The sequence below is a fragment of the Coloeus monedula genome (genome assembly GCF_965178545.1).
Source record: "Coloeus monedula genome assembly, chromosome: 1".
NCBI classification, from domain to species: Eukaryota; Metazoa; Chordata; class Aves; order Passeriformes; family Corvidae; genus Coloeus; species Coloeus monedula.
In genome coordinates this window covers 151840173-151856641 of record NC_138781.1, presented here as the reverse complement: position 1 = coordinate 151856641, position 16469 = coordinate 151840173, and the positions used below count along the sequence as shown (strand labels likewise).

Here is a 16469-nt window from a genome sequence, read left to right as displayed (position 1 = left end):
ACTTGCTGTCACAGCTCAGGCACTTCTAAGGTTTTACAACGCCCTCTCTAGTTTGTTTTTATGGACTGGGTACATGAGATATTGAATATATTACCTTTTCCTTCTTTTTTCTTTTTTTTAATGCTTAAGTCCAAGTAATGCATTTGGTACTGATCTGCAGTACTGAACTGCAGTAGTGATCCAAATAGGTCACACCAACTAAACAGAGAGCTCTACAACATTCACCTTCTACACTCACAAGTGAGAGAATCCAAAATCTGATGGTAAATATATAGAGAAATAGACTACACAAGATCATCTAGAATATTTTGATGTAAAAAAATATGACATGCCAAAACAAAAAATTTTCTGGAAATATCTTCTTGACAATTTTCACAGATAATTTGTGACAGATTTTCACAGATTTTCATAAATTTAGGATTAGTTTCCACTCCAAACTGGATAAGTGTCACATAGCAGCCACTAGCACATGCCTGGATTTCACAGAATCATAGAATATCCTGGATTGGAAGGGACCCACAAAAATCTTTAAGTCCAACTCCTGGCTGTTGATAGAGCCCATCTTAAATACTTGAGGCATGTCATTTAGAACTTCACATTTCCTACACGAAATGCATCTCCAAGGGGAAAGTCAGTACCATGTGAATTTTAAACTATAAAAAATGTGTACTGACATAAAGTGCTTAAACTTGCTGGCAAAAATCTGGTTCTGCCAAAGTCCCACCTCTGCCAGGCTCCATCCATCCCACTCCCACTTGCTGTCCTAGCTAGACAGCCAGACCTGGGAGACTTTAGCATTCCTGCATGCATTAATGTAACATAATTCTGTTTAGCAGCTTTTTTTCCTGCTCTTAAAAGGGAGCTGATTTTCATTTGCACTACAAGAACTCTGTCTGGAGGCACCTTCTTAACTTTTGCATCGGCTGAAAGGCACCAACTTCTGGCCACCAAGCTGTGCTGAGTACAGAGAGAGGTGTTTTCAGAATGATTTATCTCACCAGGATGAGATGTCACACACACAGAGAGAATAGGCTGAGTTGGAGGGACCCACAGGGATCACTGAGTCCAATTCCTGGCCCTGCACAGGACAGCCCCAAGAGTCATACCATGTTCCAAAGTGCATTGCCCAAACACTGCTGGAACTCTGTCAGGTTTAGCCCTTCAAAATGTCCATTTTGTTCCAAGAGCAGGTTGCTACCTCAGGTCTTTACTGCTACAGATTAAGTCTTGGGCATTACTCAAACATTGACAACACCAATAAGTGCCAGTGATGTTGAGACAGGCTGCTGACACCAGTATTTAGCATTGGTTTCCCACAGCAGAACTCTTTCAGTGCAGTCAGGAGGTACCTCCATCCAGCGGGAGCTGGCTCAGGATGAATCCATCACAGCAGGAGTCCCGGCTGCACTCCTGTCTGCAGAGCAGCTGAGCATCAGTCTGGGATGTGCCAGCTGCTGGGAGCACCACAGAGCGGTACACGCCGGACAGCACATTCTGGAAGCCAGTCCTCTCAAAGGCTTTGAGTCCAGAGGAGGTAAATTCCTGTCCTAGGTAGACAGAATGGGAAAGAAGCTCAAGAGGAGCTCAAGGGATGCTTCTGAATTGCTTGCAGACTGGAGCTGGTTGAAAGTTTTATGATCAAAACTCAGTTTTAAAAGTCCTTTTCTAGACTTTGAGTTTCAGAAGCAATACAAGATCATCAAATGTTTTGGGGCCATTATTCTTGAGTAGCTGGTCATAATGTATGGCCAGCAAAGATCTCCTAAACTGATGCATGCATAAGGTTGGCAATATTCCACCTTCAAGCACTGTTAGTAACTCCCAGATAAAAAAGAAATAAACTTATCTCATTTAAAAGGTAAAATGTGTAATGTGGCCAATTAAGGCTCCTGCTGACTAAGAGGGCATGAACCACAGAATTTTGGATGTAGAAATCTAGAGTAGATCTGGTATCAACAAGATTACATTGATTGCAACAAGCCTTGGGGACTTGTCTTTTTTTCAAGTGAGACTTAGATCCTTATTTTTATTAATACTAATAAATAGAGACTCAGAGTCTTGGATAGAAAGTACAAAGAAAACAGTGAGAGCAGAGAGTTTTGACTCAAACCCTGCAGCATTCTGCATTTGGTTATCTTGATTCCAGTTTGGCATGAGGCTTAAAGCTGGACGCACAATGGATGTGGTGCTATCAGCCACACTCAGGCCACAAATAAATAAATAAATAAATAAATAAAATTTGTCTCATGCATTCATTAGTTCAGCTGAAATGTTTTGGGATTCATGGAGAGCAGTTTACTTCTTGGCTGGTATATTACTAGAACAATTCACAATCAAAAGTAATGCGAACTGTTAAATTATGTACAAGCTGGTCATTAATAATGCCTTCTATATTCAAACACTGCTTAATAAAGAGAAATCACAACACAACAGAACTGAATAGGACAATATATTGGAAAGAATTTGAGTTTTTATGGGACTAGTGGTTGGCAAAAGCCATCAAAATGGCTTAAAAAAGCTGTAGTCCTTATTTCTAGGGAACAAAATGTGAAGGGAAGACTTGCTGAAGTTTCTTGACTGTCACTAAACCTTAAGCTTCAAAAAGTGTTTTGTCTTCTTAAACAAAGATGCTCCCAACATGTAGTCATGATCCTCTACAGAAGTAACTACCAGCTTGGGCACAGAGTCAGATTTAGGTGAGTGATTCACATCTGGTACCTCTCTTCAAATAGACCATCAGTGCATCTCCCTCTGGGTTCCTGACACGAAGCAAGCAGCTGAGGCCACTGATGCTAGTGGCAGCAGGGTTACCCAAGACACCTTGCACCTGAGAGAGAAAACAGGCAAGCTAAATAATACAACCTAATTGATTTCCTCTCCTTAAATGAATTTTCTTTATTAAGAAACTCATGGGAAGGAGTGGGAGAAGCACCCACAAAGGTTATCACAGCACAACTCCATGTGGACATTTTTTATTCTATCTCATAAAGACATTTTTTTCTCTCTCAAACTGAGATCTATCTCCTCAATGCCACATTGCTGTTTGAAATAGGAAATAGTGAATAGGAAAATAGTACAGTATAAAGAGCAGAGAATTCAAACCCTGGTCTAGAAGAAGGGACTCAAAAAGTATGATTGTTTCAGGTGACCTGATTACCAACCTGACTACTTCCAGTTTGGAGTATCCAGATTTTTAAATCAACCTGATACCCTGTCTGCAGGAATAACAGTGCTGTGTGATGTTTCAACCAAACACTGAGGTATTCAGATGTCATTTCTGGAAACATCTGGGTGTAGTTTCTTTACCAACTTGCAGGGATTTATTCCTGCCATAGGGAAGAGCACTGTCCAAGGGTCAGGTAAGAGCCTGCCTTTGTTCTGTGATCTTGTCTACTTACATTGAACACACAGCACTATGATAAACATATATTTTTAAATATGATCATTGTTACCAATCCAGAGGTGGTGCAGTTGAAGTTGACTTCAGCAGCACTGTATAATTCACAGAGCACTTCAGTACCAGCAGGAGCTACAGTTGCAAAGCCACAGGAATCTTCTCTCTCACAGCCTGAAAAACAGGAAAGAAATTTTATGTTTCCTAGCACTTCACATGCAAAATGTTTGCTAATAATTCCACTGCTTACTGCCGTTTACCTAGATTTCCATACGTCTATCAGGCTGCAAGCACATGACTTTAATTAGCCAAATGAACTTTAGTACTCAACTATTTTAGTAGAGGGTTAAGGATTTTAGATTGAATTAAATTCATGCAAAAAGTTGCTCATCACCTGATGATATAAACAGCTGAGACAGGTCTAAACAGCCACCAAATATTTAAAGTCTGCTGGATAATTTTGCCTGAGACAGGACTCTCATGAACCTCTTTGCCAACACATCAATCTGCCTGATACAGTAACCCCATGGCAAGGAGGTTGTGACAGATATCGGAGTGATAGGAAGGAGGGAAGCATCAAATTCTTCAGTCATGCTGGCTGCCCCTGCAGCAATTCCCTGGCCATTGTAAGGGAGAAACAGCCATCCCCTCCAGATTTAGGAGTGGCTAAAGATCCTTCTCCCTGACACTTTCACCATTAACTTGCTCCCACAGCTTTGCTCCTAGCACAAGTGAAAAACACTTTCCAAATGTATTTAGTATAAAATCAGCCAACTTAAATCAAAACATCAGCAGAAATGCAAGCTGAGCTATTTGACCTTACAGGGACTAAGAGAGGGAAAGATCAACCCTTACCCTGCAATGGGCACTCCAGCAGTAATACTTTGTAGTAGTGCTGCCATTTACATAACTTACAAAGAAAATACAGCTATGAGCATGGAATCAGATTGGTTGGCAAAGGGGCATGATTTCCTCCCCAGGTTCGTTCTCAGGCTCTCTCAGTTCAGTGTCTTGCTTTTGAAGGTCTCCATTTGCAGGGGAAGGTGCAAGAAATCTTAACAGTATACAGTCAGGATGAGCTGGTGCAGGAAGATCATTCTAGTAACACATAAAAGGCTTCACATATTCAATTCTTAGCAGGAGAGGTGATTGCTCCAGCTAGACCATGGCAAATGACACAAAGCCACTGATTTGTCAGAATTTTGCTATGTGCCTTACAAACAGGACATCTGTGTTATTATTGCCAGGGTGGTTTTACTTTGAACATATCCCTTCTGCCTCCCTTCACAGCATGAGCCTTAGGAGACACAAGGTGAGACTGACTCAAAGCACCCTGAAATCAGTGTGGTGATTCCTCTTAGTTTGAGATGATTCTGAACCAACTAAAACCATTATATAGACTGTAAGACTTGGCAGAAGAATACCTCTGCACTCTTTACAATACTCTTCTGACGTAAGCAAGGATGATTATTCCTATTTTATGTGCCAATCAGGTAATTTGTGAAGAGGTAAAAGCTTGGTTTTCATATGTCCTGAACACCTAATCCTTCTTTTGTCTGCACATCTGCACAGTCTGATGAATGTTTCCTGGTTTAAATCTCAGTCCTCATCCGTATTGCAAACTACACCAACTGGCTTTAAAGTCAGATGACTTGTCTGAAGTGGTATGTAAAGTCAGAAGACTTTTATCTGAAAGAAACATTGATCTCTTCCCTGAACCAAGGTCACCAAAAGCTGTAAATACCTTGCAGTGAATTGGTGCCAAACTGCAGAACATACAGTTCATCTATGAACTTAACTATAAACTCATCATATAAAAAGATTATTATTTTCCATGATGGTCAGTGTTGTCTCTCCAGCTTTTGTCAGTTTCCTCACCTGAAATGCACTGAAAATATGTACTTTGCAGGTCTCCCCCAAATGACTGAGACTGAAGAATTTGAGCTTCTTCTGATCCATAAATCAGGCTGGAGGCAGGAACTCTTTCAAACTTTCTGAGCACTAAAAAAAGACAAAAAAGACCCAAGTATTATCAGTTCCCACACTGCAAACAGACAAAGATTTTAGGTAGAAATTGAAGAATTCTGTGGGGAGAGAGGTCTGCTCATTAAATGATGTACCATAACCTCACAGATAATGCAGGAGACGGCTGGCATGAGAGTAGAATTTCTGCTTTGAAAAAAAAAAGTCACAAGATGTTTTAAAAATCAGCCAGGAGTGGGCTGGGATTTTTCTTTCCAGTGAGGCTTCTCTTCCAGCAGCAGACCTGCCATCTCGCATTACTTGTTCATGAACTATTGAGTCAAAGGGGGAACCAACTTTCTACAAAACAGTCACAGAAACAAGAGCCAGCTCCAACAGCACTTGGTTAGACAAGAAATCCAGGAGCCTTATCACTTGTCTCCAGAAACACAACAGCCTGATCTCCACTGACTTCAGGCCCAGAGCGATATCCAAGGTAGTATGTCCTACATGCTGCTTTATTACTCCTGCATTCCACTTTTAAAACCTGACTGTCACTTTACTGACCAAACCCTTTTATCTGCTCTCTCTGCACTGGACCCACTGCACCTGTGTGTGAGGAGTCTGACAAGCAGCACTGTTCACACACTGGGAAAAGCTCATGGGGTCTAGAGATGCAAACCCCAAAGGTCACTACATGGGGTGAGGAATCTAATCCAGGCTCCAGAAGGTTTGGCCCTGGCTGTGCCCTGAAGAGGATTACAGACTGGTGAAGGGACACACAGTGCCACCACCACCCTGCTGAGGTTGTTACTACCTGTATTACCAAGGGGTTGGGCACAGTGTGTCCACAGATTGATACACCAGAACACTGGAGTGAGCACAGCACATTAACCCTCCCTGTGGCAGGGGAGTTGGAAGTAGAGGATCTTTAAGATCCCATCCAACCCAAGCCATTCTGTGATTAAGAGAAGAATGTGGTGACTTAGCATCATCCCTTGGTGACCAAACTTCTGTAAAGGACTCAAGCGAAGGCAAACCTCAGGCTCCTTCCAGCCAACACCTGGCCTAGACCTAAAAGGAGGGTAAAAGCAGGAGCCTTGGTGTGATTGTAGCTGTGGGAGACATCTGCCCATGGAAGAGCTGGAAGATCAGCCCTTCTTTCCCCGGGCTCACAGGCGCAGAGGTCCAGCCGGAGGATCACAGCCCTCTCTCCCTGAAAGGTCTGGATAAACCACAAAATAAAAGTCAGGGATAAGTTCTTCAAATAATCATTTATACTCTACAGAAAAACAGGCAGGGCTAAATCAGAAGCAAATGTCTACTACTGTCAGGGCTGAGTCAGCAGGTGCTTTTGATAAAACCATCATTTCTGCTCAGAAAGAAACCCACATGGGTTTGTCAAATGGTTAGCACAAGAAAATCCTTGCACTCCAGCTTGGATGGGGACAGGGAAGAAATATGGTGCAAGCAGAAGTGAAAGTTTTTTCCTTCCTAGAAACACGGTGCACCAAAGTATGAGCATTAGCTAACTTCTGCATGAAATTGAATCCCTTCTGCATCTCAAATGTGCAGTGATGCCTCGTTAAAAACTGCCCTCATTTCTATTCCAATATTCAAATTTAAAAAATTACACTCTCAAGTGTTTTTCTTTTCTTCTGATTTCAACCCCTAATTCCAGTTTCATCCCACCTCTCCATTTTGAAGAGAAAATATTTTTTCTCTATTTTTCTCCCATATTATTTAATACAATATGTATTCAATACAATAATATGGGAGAAAAGTAGAGAAAAAATAGAAAGCATTATGAAACAGTAAGCTGAAAACATTGAAAAAATAATAGAAAAGCTGCCTTTCTTTAAATTTTTGAATTGTGTTTTTTTATTTCAAAGGTAGATTGAAAAATTGCAGCCATAAAATCATTTCACAGGCTTAGTGCCGAGCAGAAATTCCCTATCTCACTTACTACTGGAGTAAAGCTCTAGGTCCTTCTGTTGCTGTAATCACATAATCATAGAATGGTTTAGTTTGGAAAGGACCTTAAAGATCACCTAGTCCCAACCCTCATATAATAAATGTTAAGTAATAAATGTTAAGTGTAAATGTTAAGTGGCCTAAAATATAACAAGAGAGACAACAGTAATAATGAGCCATGGTTGTTACAGCTTATTCCTGTGCATTCATACAAAGCAATTCTTCTTCTGTCTGAAGACTCAAAAACCAAAGACCAGCTGGGTTTTGGTGACCCTTCCCAAGTGCCTGCCTCTTGTCAAAGCAAGATCAGCCTTCAGCCCCTACTCTCTTGCTGTGTGCTGAATTCAGTTAAGGGAAATAGCAGAGGCAGGTTGAGAAAGTAAAAATAGAGATAAACAGTTTCACTTCGCACTATGATTTCTGGAAATGCAGCATGATCTTTAAAAGAAAAAAAAAATTCAATTAGCAAATTATTATTTAAAAACCCAACCAAGTAAACAGATTTCTTAGGTGTTCATGGGGCCCCAAGCTACCTGATTTTTAGCTGGCATCCCTGCCCATGGCAAGGGTGCTGGAAAGAGATGGTCTTTAAGGTCCTTTCCTACACAAATCATTCTATGATTCTATGACACATTGTTGCTGGTTTTTTAAACCTTGAATTTTCAACAGTCATAAATATCTGTAGTGATATCTCTAGCATGATCCACAAAAACAAGTACAGGTATCTACAACAGTTCCACCCTAGGGAGAGGCAGAAATGCCCAAGCAGAAAGATTCATGGCAACAGAATTGAGATCCTGAGTCCTCTCCCCAGAGAAACATCTCAACTACCCCGTGATTGAGGGCAACAGAGGCTTTCACCTGAGGTTCATGACTATGATTAGTCTATGAGTTTGCTTAGTGGGGAAAAAAAGCTATTTTAAGAAAAGATAGTTTTGCAACCTCTTCACAACCGAGGACTTTCAGTTCACACTCCTTCCACTGATCACACTTGTCATAAGACATTGTCTAACTCAAAGCACACCATGACATCAGTTTCTAAACAGAATATTCCATTAAATTCAATATCAATCATATGATGAGCATATAAAAACTTCTGGGAAAAAGCAAAAGCTTTGAGGCTGAGAGGAGTAATTAGATCTTACTGCAGGCAGTCTGGGGACTGTTTGATAGATTACTTTCTTTGTTTTTTCAAGTTTTTTATCCTTGAGAACCAGCATTTAACAGCTGTGTTCAAGCAGAAGTAACCTCCCCCAGCCTGCCAGGATGTGTTCCCCAAGTCAGATACCTTACAGCAGGAGCCCAGAGGGTGATGTTATGTTGTGGCTGTGAGGTCATCGCTGAAAATAGTCTATTTTCCATGAATATACTGATGAGGGATAATTTTACAAAGAAATGAATAATTCTGCTCCTTTCTCATTAGCCTTCTCATTATTCTTTTGGGTTTCCAAGCAGAGAGCATGAGGTCAGCACACATCAAAGATGGCAGCCATCTGAGAGTACAGGAAACCTGCTTCTCTCTCTTCCCTTACCAGAAATAACTTCCCCAGTGTCATCAAGAAATGCAAAACTAAGGAGGAATGTGGCTTAAGGCAGAGGGCACAAGTATGGGAAAGTGAATAACTATGGGACAGTGAATCCCCATAAGCTGTGGAGTGATTAATCTCTTCATAAGGAGGTTTCACCTATGTGGGGTCAAAACATATCCAAAATATCCTTCTGTCACTTACCCAAGCACTGGTCATCTGTAAGGAGACCCTCTGTTTCTGTCCAGTCCAATGTTGCTCCAAAGCTGTTGACACAGAAGGATTTCTTGGTGTCAGGGTCTTGCTGGGAAGGTCTATACTGGCCACTTTCATCACACTGCAGGCCCTGCTCATTGCTCTGGCAAGATGTGACACCTGTTACAAGTGAGCAAGGGAAGGAAAAAGGAGCTTTGATAATGCTGCCACAGGGTTTCACAGAATGGCAGAGGCTGGACAGGACCTCTGGAGGTCATAAGGTCAGAGCCCCCTGCTCAGGCAGGGCCACCTGGGCTGCCCAGAACCATTTCCAGATGGAAAAGGAGTACACAACCTCCCTGGGCAACCTGAGACAGTGCTTGTTTGTTCTCAAAGTAAAAACATTTTCTGATGTTCAGGGGGAACCTCCTGTGCAGCCACTGGTCCTGTCAATGCAGTAAGACAATGATCAATGCTGTAGGACAAAAGTCCCCTTAGCACAGCAGAGATTTCACTGAAAATTAAGCTATGATTTGCACGGAGTTTCATGCTCTAAAGCATGGTAGGCTCACTGCTTTGTTGCTACTTCAGTTTGCGCTTCAAACATTTCTTGGATTCTCTGTCATGCATCAAATCTCTGTTGATGTATTTCCAGTACTGTAAAGCAAAGTACAGAGGAGGAACTCTATTTTCATACAATGCCTGCTGCAGTGGATCTGTGGAATGTTGTGAGCAATGAGAAGAGCTATCACAGCAATTAATTCAGAAAAACTCTTCAGACTCTGCAAGGAGACATCAGGGAATGAAAGAAAGTAGGAAGATAATGTGTAACCTGGCTTTTGGAGAGGGCTGGCAGAGGTGCAGCACAAAGGTAAAGTGAAACCAGGCAGGGAGCAGATTTAGCAAAGAAAATTGCAAGTACAAGTTTTTAAACCCTAAGGAGCAAACTTTTAAGAACACAAGTCCAATACCTACCCAGGAAACACACAGGGAAAAGAAGAATGACAACTGCAGGCAAAGAGCTAATTGATATTAAGAGACATTACAATAAAAATGGGGGTTTATCCCACCTAAGAGAACAAATAGTTTGAAAGAGAACAAAGTAGACCATATACTCAATGACACTCCCAAGAAGCCCCCATTCTTGGTACTCTTATTTTTATCTTATTTTTATATAAGATAATTCTGTAGACAAAACTGAATTTGGACCTAATAACTGATTTTCTGTACAGAACTGCATGAAAAAAACCAAATCATTTAAGCTGAATTCACCAGTTTTAGTGAACATTTCAATAATTGCCTTGTGAGAAGTGTTTGTATTTGCAGGGGAAAAGCTGTACAAAACAAGACTATTTTAGAGTTCATGGAAGTGACAATAAATGAACTGCATAAGAAGTTTCTTACTGATACTGAACACCCAGATATCATTCCTGAGGACAATGAACATGTCTAGAGGAACCACAACATCCTGGATGAGACTGACCACTTGTTTCTCATGCATTTTTGGTCACAACACCAGACAGTTTGGACTTTGTAAAATGCTTTTGAATGTATGCAGAAGGGATCATATTCATCCAAAAACCCCCAGAGGGAGGTTGTGGTTTTTTTTCTTTTTACTTAGAGATGAATAAAAAAAAATCATTAGTTATTTGAAGCCAGAATATAAAGGATATGGAAAAAATGAGTTCAACTTACAGTGATCAGCACTGATTGCCCCATAGGAGCTGGTAGTTTTGCCCACAGGACACTTGATACAGAAGGAATGTCCCGTCTGATACTGATAGTAGCCAAGAGGGCAGGGAATGCATTCATCGTCCTGGAAATAACTGCCCGGAGGACAAACAACTGCAAAGAGAACAATCACCTCATTACTCGTTTGGAATTCAACCAGTTCTGGCATTTGCACACACATGTGTGGGTATATATGTGTGTGTGTGTGTATATATACATATATATTTATTTATAATGCTGATAGATTTCCCATAGGCTTCAAGCTCTTAATATATGTATTTCTAAGTATAACAAAGCAAACACTCCTTAAGTGATCATTAAACTCATCAATGACAGGAATATAGGCTGTGATCTGTTTTCTCAGATCACCCTAAACCTGTTCTTGAATTAGTGCACATGAAGCTCTTTGGAAAGGCCAAGTCCAGGCCTGATTTCCATCTGTCAAATCCATTTGTAGTAAAATAATGCAGGTGGATAAGTTGTGAAAGAAAACAAAGGAACACAAGCTAGAAAAAGATTAACTTCTAACACTACAAACAGAAACAGGAAGGCTGTGAGGAGCAGAAACTCCAAAACCATCATACAGAAATCCACCATATGGTAGCACTTTCATTCAGAATTCCTGCTACAGAAATTTTTGTTAAGCACTTCCAAACTAAATAGTAATGGCTGGATTAAAAGTCACTAGTTGTGCACATGACAACCCAAACACAAACAAAAATATGTTCTTAGTGATGTTCTTAGTTCGTGTATATAGAATTTTCAAAACAATCAGGAGCAATGCTTCCAGCTGACCTGTTGCATTTTACAGAGAAAATTCTTTGTCTTCTGGGATGTCATGGAATACTGTCTTTCCCTCCAGAGCATTCAAATTAACATTAAAGCAGAAGAGTCACAGACATATTTGCAGGACAATACCTCTGCTTGTTATTTCACAGCTGCTTTCCAGATGTAGATTTCCTTCAAAACACTATCAAATGTATATTTTGGGACTTTGACAAGGTGAAAAACTTTATTTCTGTTCTTGCCCTGCATCTTGACAGAAGTTTAAGCTTCCATGAGAGAGGAACAGTAATGCAATATTGGCCATTCTCACTACAACCCATATGATGAACTGCTGTTCTGGCCAAAACAGCCAAATGTAAATTAATTTAACTCATGGGAGCACATAAATTATAATAGAATAAAAATACAGCTAGTAGAAAAATTATCATATCTTCCTTCATCTGCTGTAAATAGTCCAGTGGAAAGGTCTGGTATAATACAACTGTGAGACTAAAATTTTCCTCCAAGTATGCATCAAGGCAATTACTCTGGGTAAAACACATATCTAAAATCAATTACAGAATGTAAAAAATCCTGGATCAGTCAGAATTCTCCTTTCAAAAGCACATTACTTAATACACAAGAGTGTCTGATACATTTTAAAGACAGTTTTCCAACACATGCAAAAAGCATAATACTCATTGTACAACAGCAGAAATTAAAGTGAAATGAACAATCCATGCTTAAATTGAAGACAAAATGCAATGATTGAGGAGGCTAATTAAGCAATTAAAGTTTAAAATTAAACAAATTTAGCTTTTCAAAGCATTCTCCTGTTTTTGTAGTTTTAGTCACAATGTGAAAGAAACGTGTCTCCTATCATATTTTAAGCAAGAAAAATTGCCTTTCGTTTCATACATTGGATTGACAAAAGGGCACAAAGAGTAGTAAAAACTGTTGGTGCAGAATCACATTTTCTAGACTCTATAACTCTTGGAGTTATCACTTCAGCTACAGGCCACATTGACACAATCACATAGAGGTTTGGTTTGACCCTACGAGGGAGACAAACCACTATACTGTACTTCTTTCAAGCATTAACATTAATACATTTTAACAACATAAGAAACTAGAGAACAGCTTTCAACCAAAATCTCAGAGCTAAATGTTACCACTGGGAACAAACTTTGTAACCCTAAACCAGGAAAAATTAAATTAAAATATAAAAAACAAAACAAAACAAAAAACCAAATTTAATCCCTTGCTCCTGCACATGAAATATGGAACCTGCTCCCACTCCCAACCTGACTCTGGCTTCTGTGTACCAGGGGAACAAGTTGTAAAATACAGGGTAAGGAGCAACCCACTGAAGTGATTCCACAGGGATACCACCCTTTGCAGGAGCCTCAGCTCTCACTACACTGGGCAAGCTCAAAAACTGTCACAACTCACCATTGCCCAACACTTGCATTGCTCATTTTTCCCTCCAGGGGTACTGGAAAACTTTAGGATATGCAATTCTTGATCTAGATTATTAGAAATGAAGTCTTGGGCTGCCAGTCAGCTACAAATTTAGCCCGCCCTTTTGTTTGGGTTGTGTTATGCTCAATGCAACTCCAATAGAATTGTCAAGCATTTTAAAAAATAAAGAGAACTAGCATAAAAAGGTATAGTAAAACAAAGCTAATTTAAAAACAGGCTTCAAGTTTTCTCCTGAAATAAATGGGGGAGAAGGGCTATGTTCCCAAAGTCCTCCTTGGCAGTTTCCAACTCTCTTCATTTTGATTCATACCTTAGCAAAGAAAGTGCCCTTTTTTCCTATTAAAATTTAGAAAAAATAAAACTGCTACCCCAAACTCTTAAGGAATTATATTAATAGATACCTGTGACATACCATAACTCAGTGTAAGACTGAGACTAAGAAAAAATGTCACATTAGAAAAAATTAACACATGATAAATGTTACCCATTTTACAGGCAGGAAAACACGAAACAAAGCTACAATAGATGCAAACCTAAATAAGCAGATGACTGTAAGGAAAGTATAAGAGTTGAAGATGCAGAAACATGTAAGTTTCATGTTTCTAAATGAAAATATTAAGCTTATTGAGAGCATCAGAAACCTGTCACTACTGAGCTGACCACACTTCCTGAAGGAAAAACAAATGACATTGACAGTGAAATAAAACCAAGCACATCAAAAAGATCAGGATCTGAAAACACAATTTGCATTTCAAGAACAAGTTGTAACTGGAAAGAGGAGAGAATACAGAATCTCTGCCACCCTCACACAACCTTGGTTTCTGTAGTCACAGGTGATACTTCTTACTAATAATCCCTATTATTACTAGAGAAACAGATCCAGACAGGATGAATGACCAGGACATATCCATACATATATGTGTGTATATATATATGTATGTATTAGAGGAACCAGAACCTGAATTCCTAAGTTCCCTGTTCAGAATAAAATATGCAGTCCTGCTACACAAACCAGTGTCCAGCAGCAGGTGCACCAGGACAGCTTAGAGTATGAAATCTCTGTCAAAAGCTGGAGCAGAAACCATCTTCTTTCCACATCTCCATGATGTCTGCTTTACTGAGTGACATTTTCCACAGCTACCTGGTTCAAATATTTATGAATTAACCCACAAGGCAGGTTAATTCGCTGCTTCCTAGGGGCCTTTATGCCTGGCAGGCAGCACTCGGCAGAAAGATCCAATTCTTTGTAAGTTCTGCTCTAAGTGACAGATTCTACTTAAAAAATAATGATGCATTTAAATAATACAATACTGCATCTTTTCCAGTAGCTGGAGTTGTTATGGACTCTGGACTCAGGAGGAATTAATATTTTTTCTGCATGTATTTAAGTAACCCTGAAATGTTTCAGACTGTGGAGATGAACTGAACCTGCAGTCAATTTACCCTTAAAGGTCCAGGCTAGAAACCGCAGCAGTTCAAAAGTGATTCGTCACTTGATTATGTTACCCAGGCATTAGGAAACTCTCTGAAATTAAAGAGGAACACCACACCAAGCAGGGAGATAATTTTTTTCCACATATTCTGGTTTGCTTCACAGTGATGAAGCGATGAATATCTGAAAATATTCCCAACGTTGGAAAACTTATCCAATATCTGCTTCTGTTATCTTATACCTACAAGTGGTACATCTCTCCTCCTTTCCCTAGATAAAAAAAGGCTAGATATAGTGAATACACTGCAAACTGGCATAAATGAGACATGGACTCATTAAGGGCAACTGGGCCAACAAGAACAATCAGGAACTGAAGGAAGGTTGGTGTTGATAGAAACAAGAGTGGGGCTGTTAAGGCAAAGGCACTTTGGGAGCATGACCTGGTACCGAGGACAGGTTGGCAGAGCCAGGGGGAGCTGTGGAAAAGGAAGGTTTGGCAGCCCTAAGCAGGATGTGGGCAGAAAGGCAGCCTGTTCCAGGGAACCAGACTAAACAGAAGGAAAGAAGAAGGAAAGAGGGCAGAAGTGCAATTAGGTCTGGGTGTTAGCCAGCATCAAAAAAGCTTCCATCTGAGCTGGCTGGACTTGGCCCCAGAATTCACAATCTCAGGACTTCTGTCATTTCTGCATCTAGTTTTCTATTCCAGGCAATGTATCATTATCTGAATCTCTGGCTACATTACCTTTGTGAAATCCTCTTATTAAGGATACGGTACATTACAGAATGACTTTCTATTGCCAGACAGATCTAAAATAGTCCACAAAACTGCTTACAAAACTTTCTTTACCATGTCAATGCCATGATGCCAATTTCCAAATTGTTGGTTCAACACAAGGATGGAACAGTAAGCAATGCACTAATTCCCATCTCTCCCATTCACAATGGTGCCTCACACCTTTCAAATATGAACCTTAAACAGAAGTTCACTGATGATTTTCTAATTTGTTTTATACTGATTCCTGACAACATCTAAGAATGAAAAGCTAAAAATAAGACATACCACATCCTTGTGAATAAGGGCCTGCTTTCCCAGGAGATGAAATTCTTCGAAACCCGCTTCTACACCTGAGCTGCACACGTGGAGACAGATCAAACTCTTCATCCCGGGGAAAATCAATGACAGAATCTGCTAGGAACTGCTTGGAATCCAAATGTAGCAGAAAACCACCATCCTTAATCTCTTTTATAAATGCTCCAATGAGATTTTCCCCAACAATTGCATTTTCTAAAGAGAGAAAAAAATACGACAAAATAGCATGAAAGACATTTCCAATACAGGAATGGAACACAGAAACTGATGAACTTGAAGTTAAAAACAGAGACAGATGCAGAAATACAAGGATGTTAACAAACAGCTGACCATAATGAATCTGTACAGGGTCTATCAAATTATAGTCTTACTTTGCTCACTCTGTTTAAATACACCCAAAACCACTGAACACAGAAAGACCCAAATCTCCCTTAGAAGGTAACGGAAGTTGGAACATAATGGGAGATGATGGTGCTGTGAGTATACAGAGAGGAGATTCTCCTCTGTCTCTTCTGAAACCATACAATCATTCCCTCAAAAAGCTATTTTTGTACTACAGGGAATTTACAGTGTGGAGAGGGACAAAGAGATACTGTCCTCAAAGAGGAACACTTTAAAAAAAAAAGTTGGATATAAAACCAAACATAATTATACTTTGATTCACTTCCTGCAAACTGCTCAAATATTCACAGGGGCAAAAGAATATTAGATAAGATATAATTCAGACTAAATATAATTTAGATTAGATATAAGGAAGAAGTTTTTTACAGTGAGGGTGGTGAAACACTTGACCAAGTTGCCCAGAGAGGCAGTAGATGCCCCACCCCTGGAAATGTTCAAGGTCAAATTGGAAGAGACTCTGAGGAACCTGACTGAGTTGAAGATGTCCCTGCCCATGGCAGGGGTGTTGGACTAGAT

General features: G+C 40.0%; 1 protein-coding gene across 1 annotated transcript in view; it reads right to left on the bottom strand.

The window, feature by feature from the left end:
* Window positions 1–16469, bottom strand: part of TG (thyroglobulin) — a gene marked incomplete at both ends in the record, with an annotated part of 148988 nt that overhangs the window by 100772 nt on the left and 31747 nt on the right. The window contains 7 exons of the mRNA XM_082288942.1: window positions 1350–1547; window positions 2719–2827; window positions 3453–3568; window positions 5273–5395; window positions 9061–9231; window positions 10747–10896; window positions 15522–15746. Coding sequence (XP_082145068.1) covers window positions 1350–1547; window positions 2719–2827; window positions 3453–3568; window positions 5273–5395; window positions 9061–9231; window positions 10747–10896; window positions 15522–15746 — 1092 coding nt within the window. The remainder of the gene's footprint in view (window positions 1–1349; window positions 1548–2718; window positions 2828–3452; window positions 3569–5272; window positions 5396–9060; window positions 9232–10746; window positions 10897–15521; window positions 15747–16469) is intronic.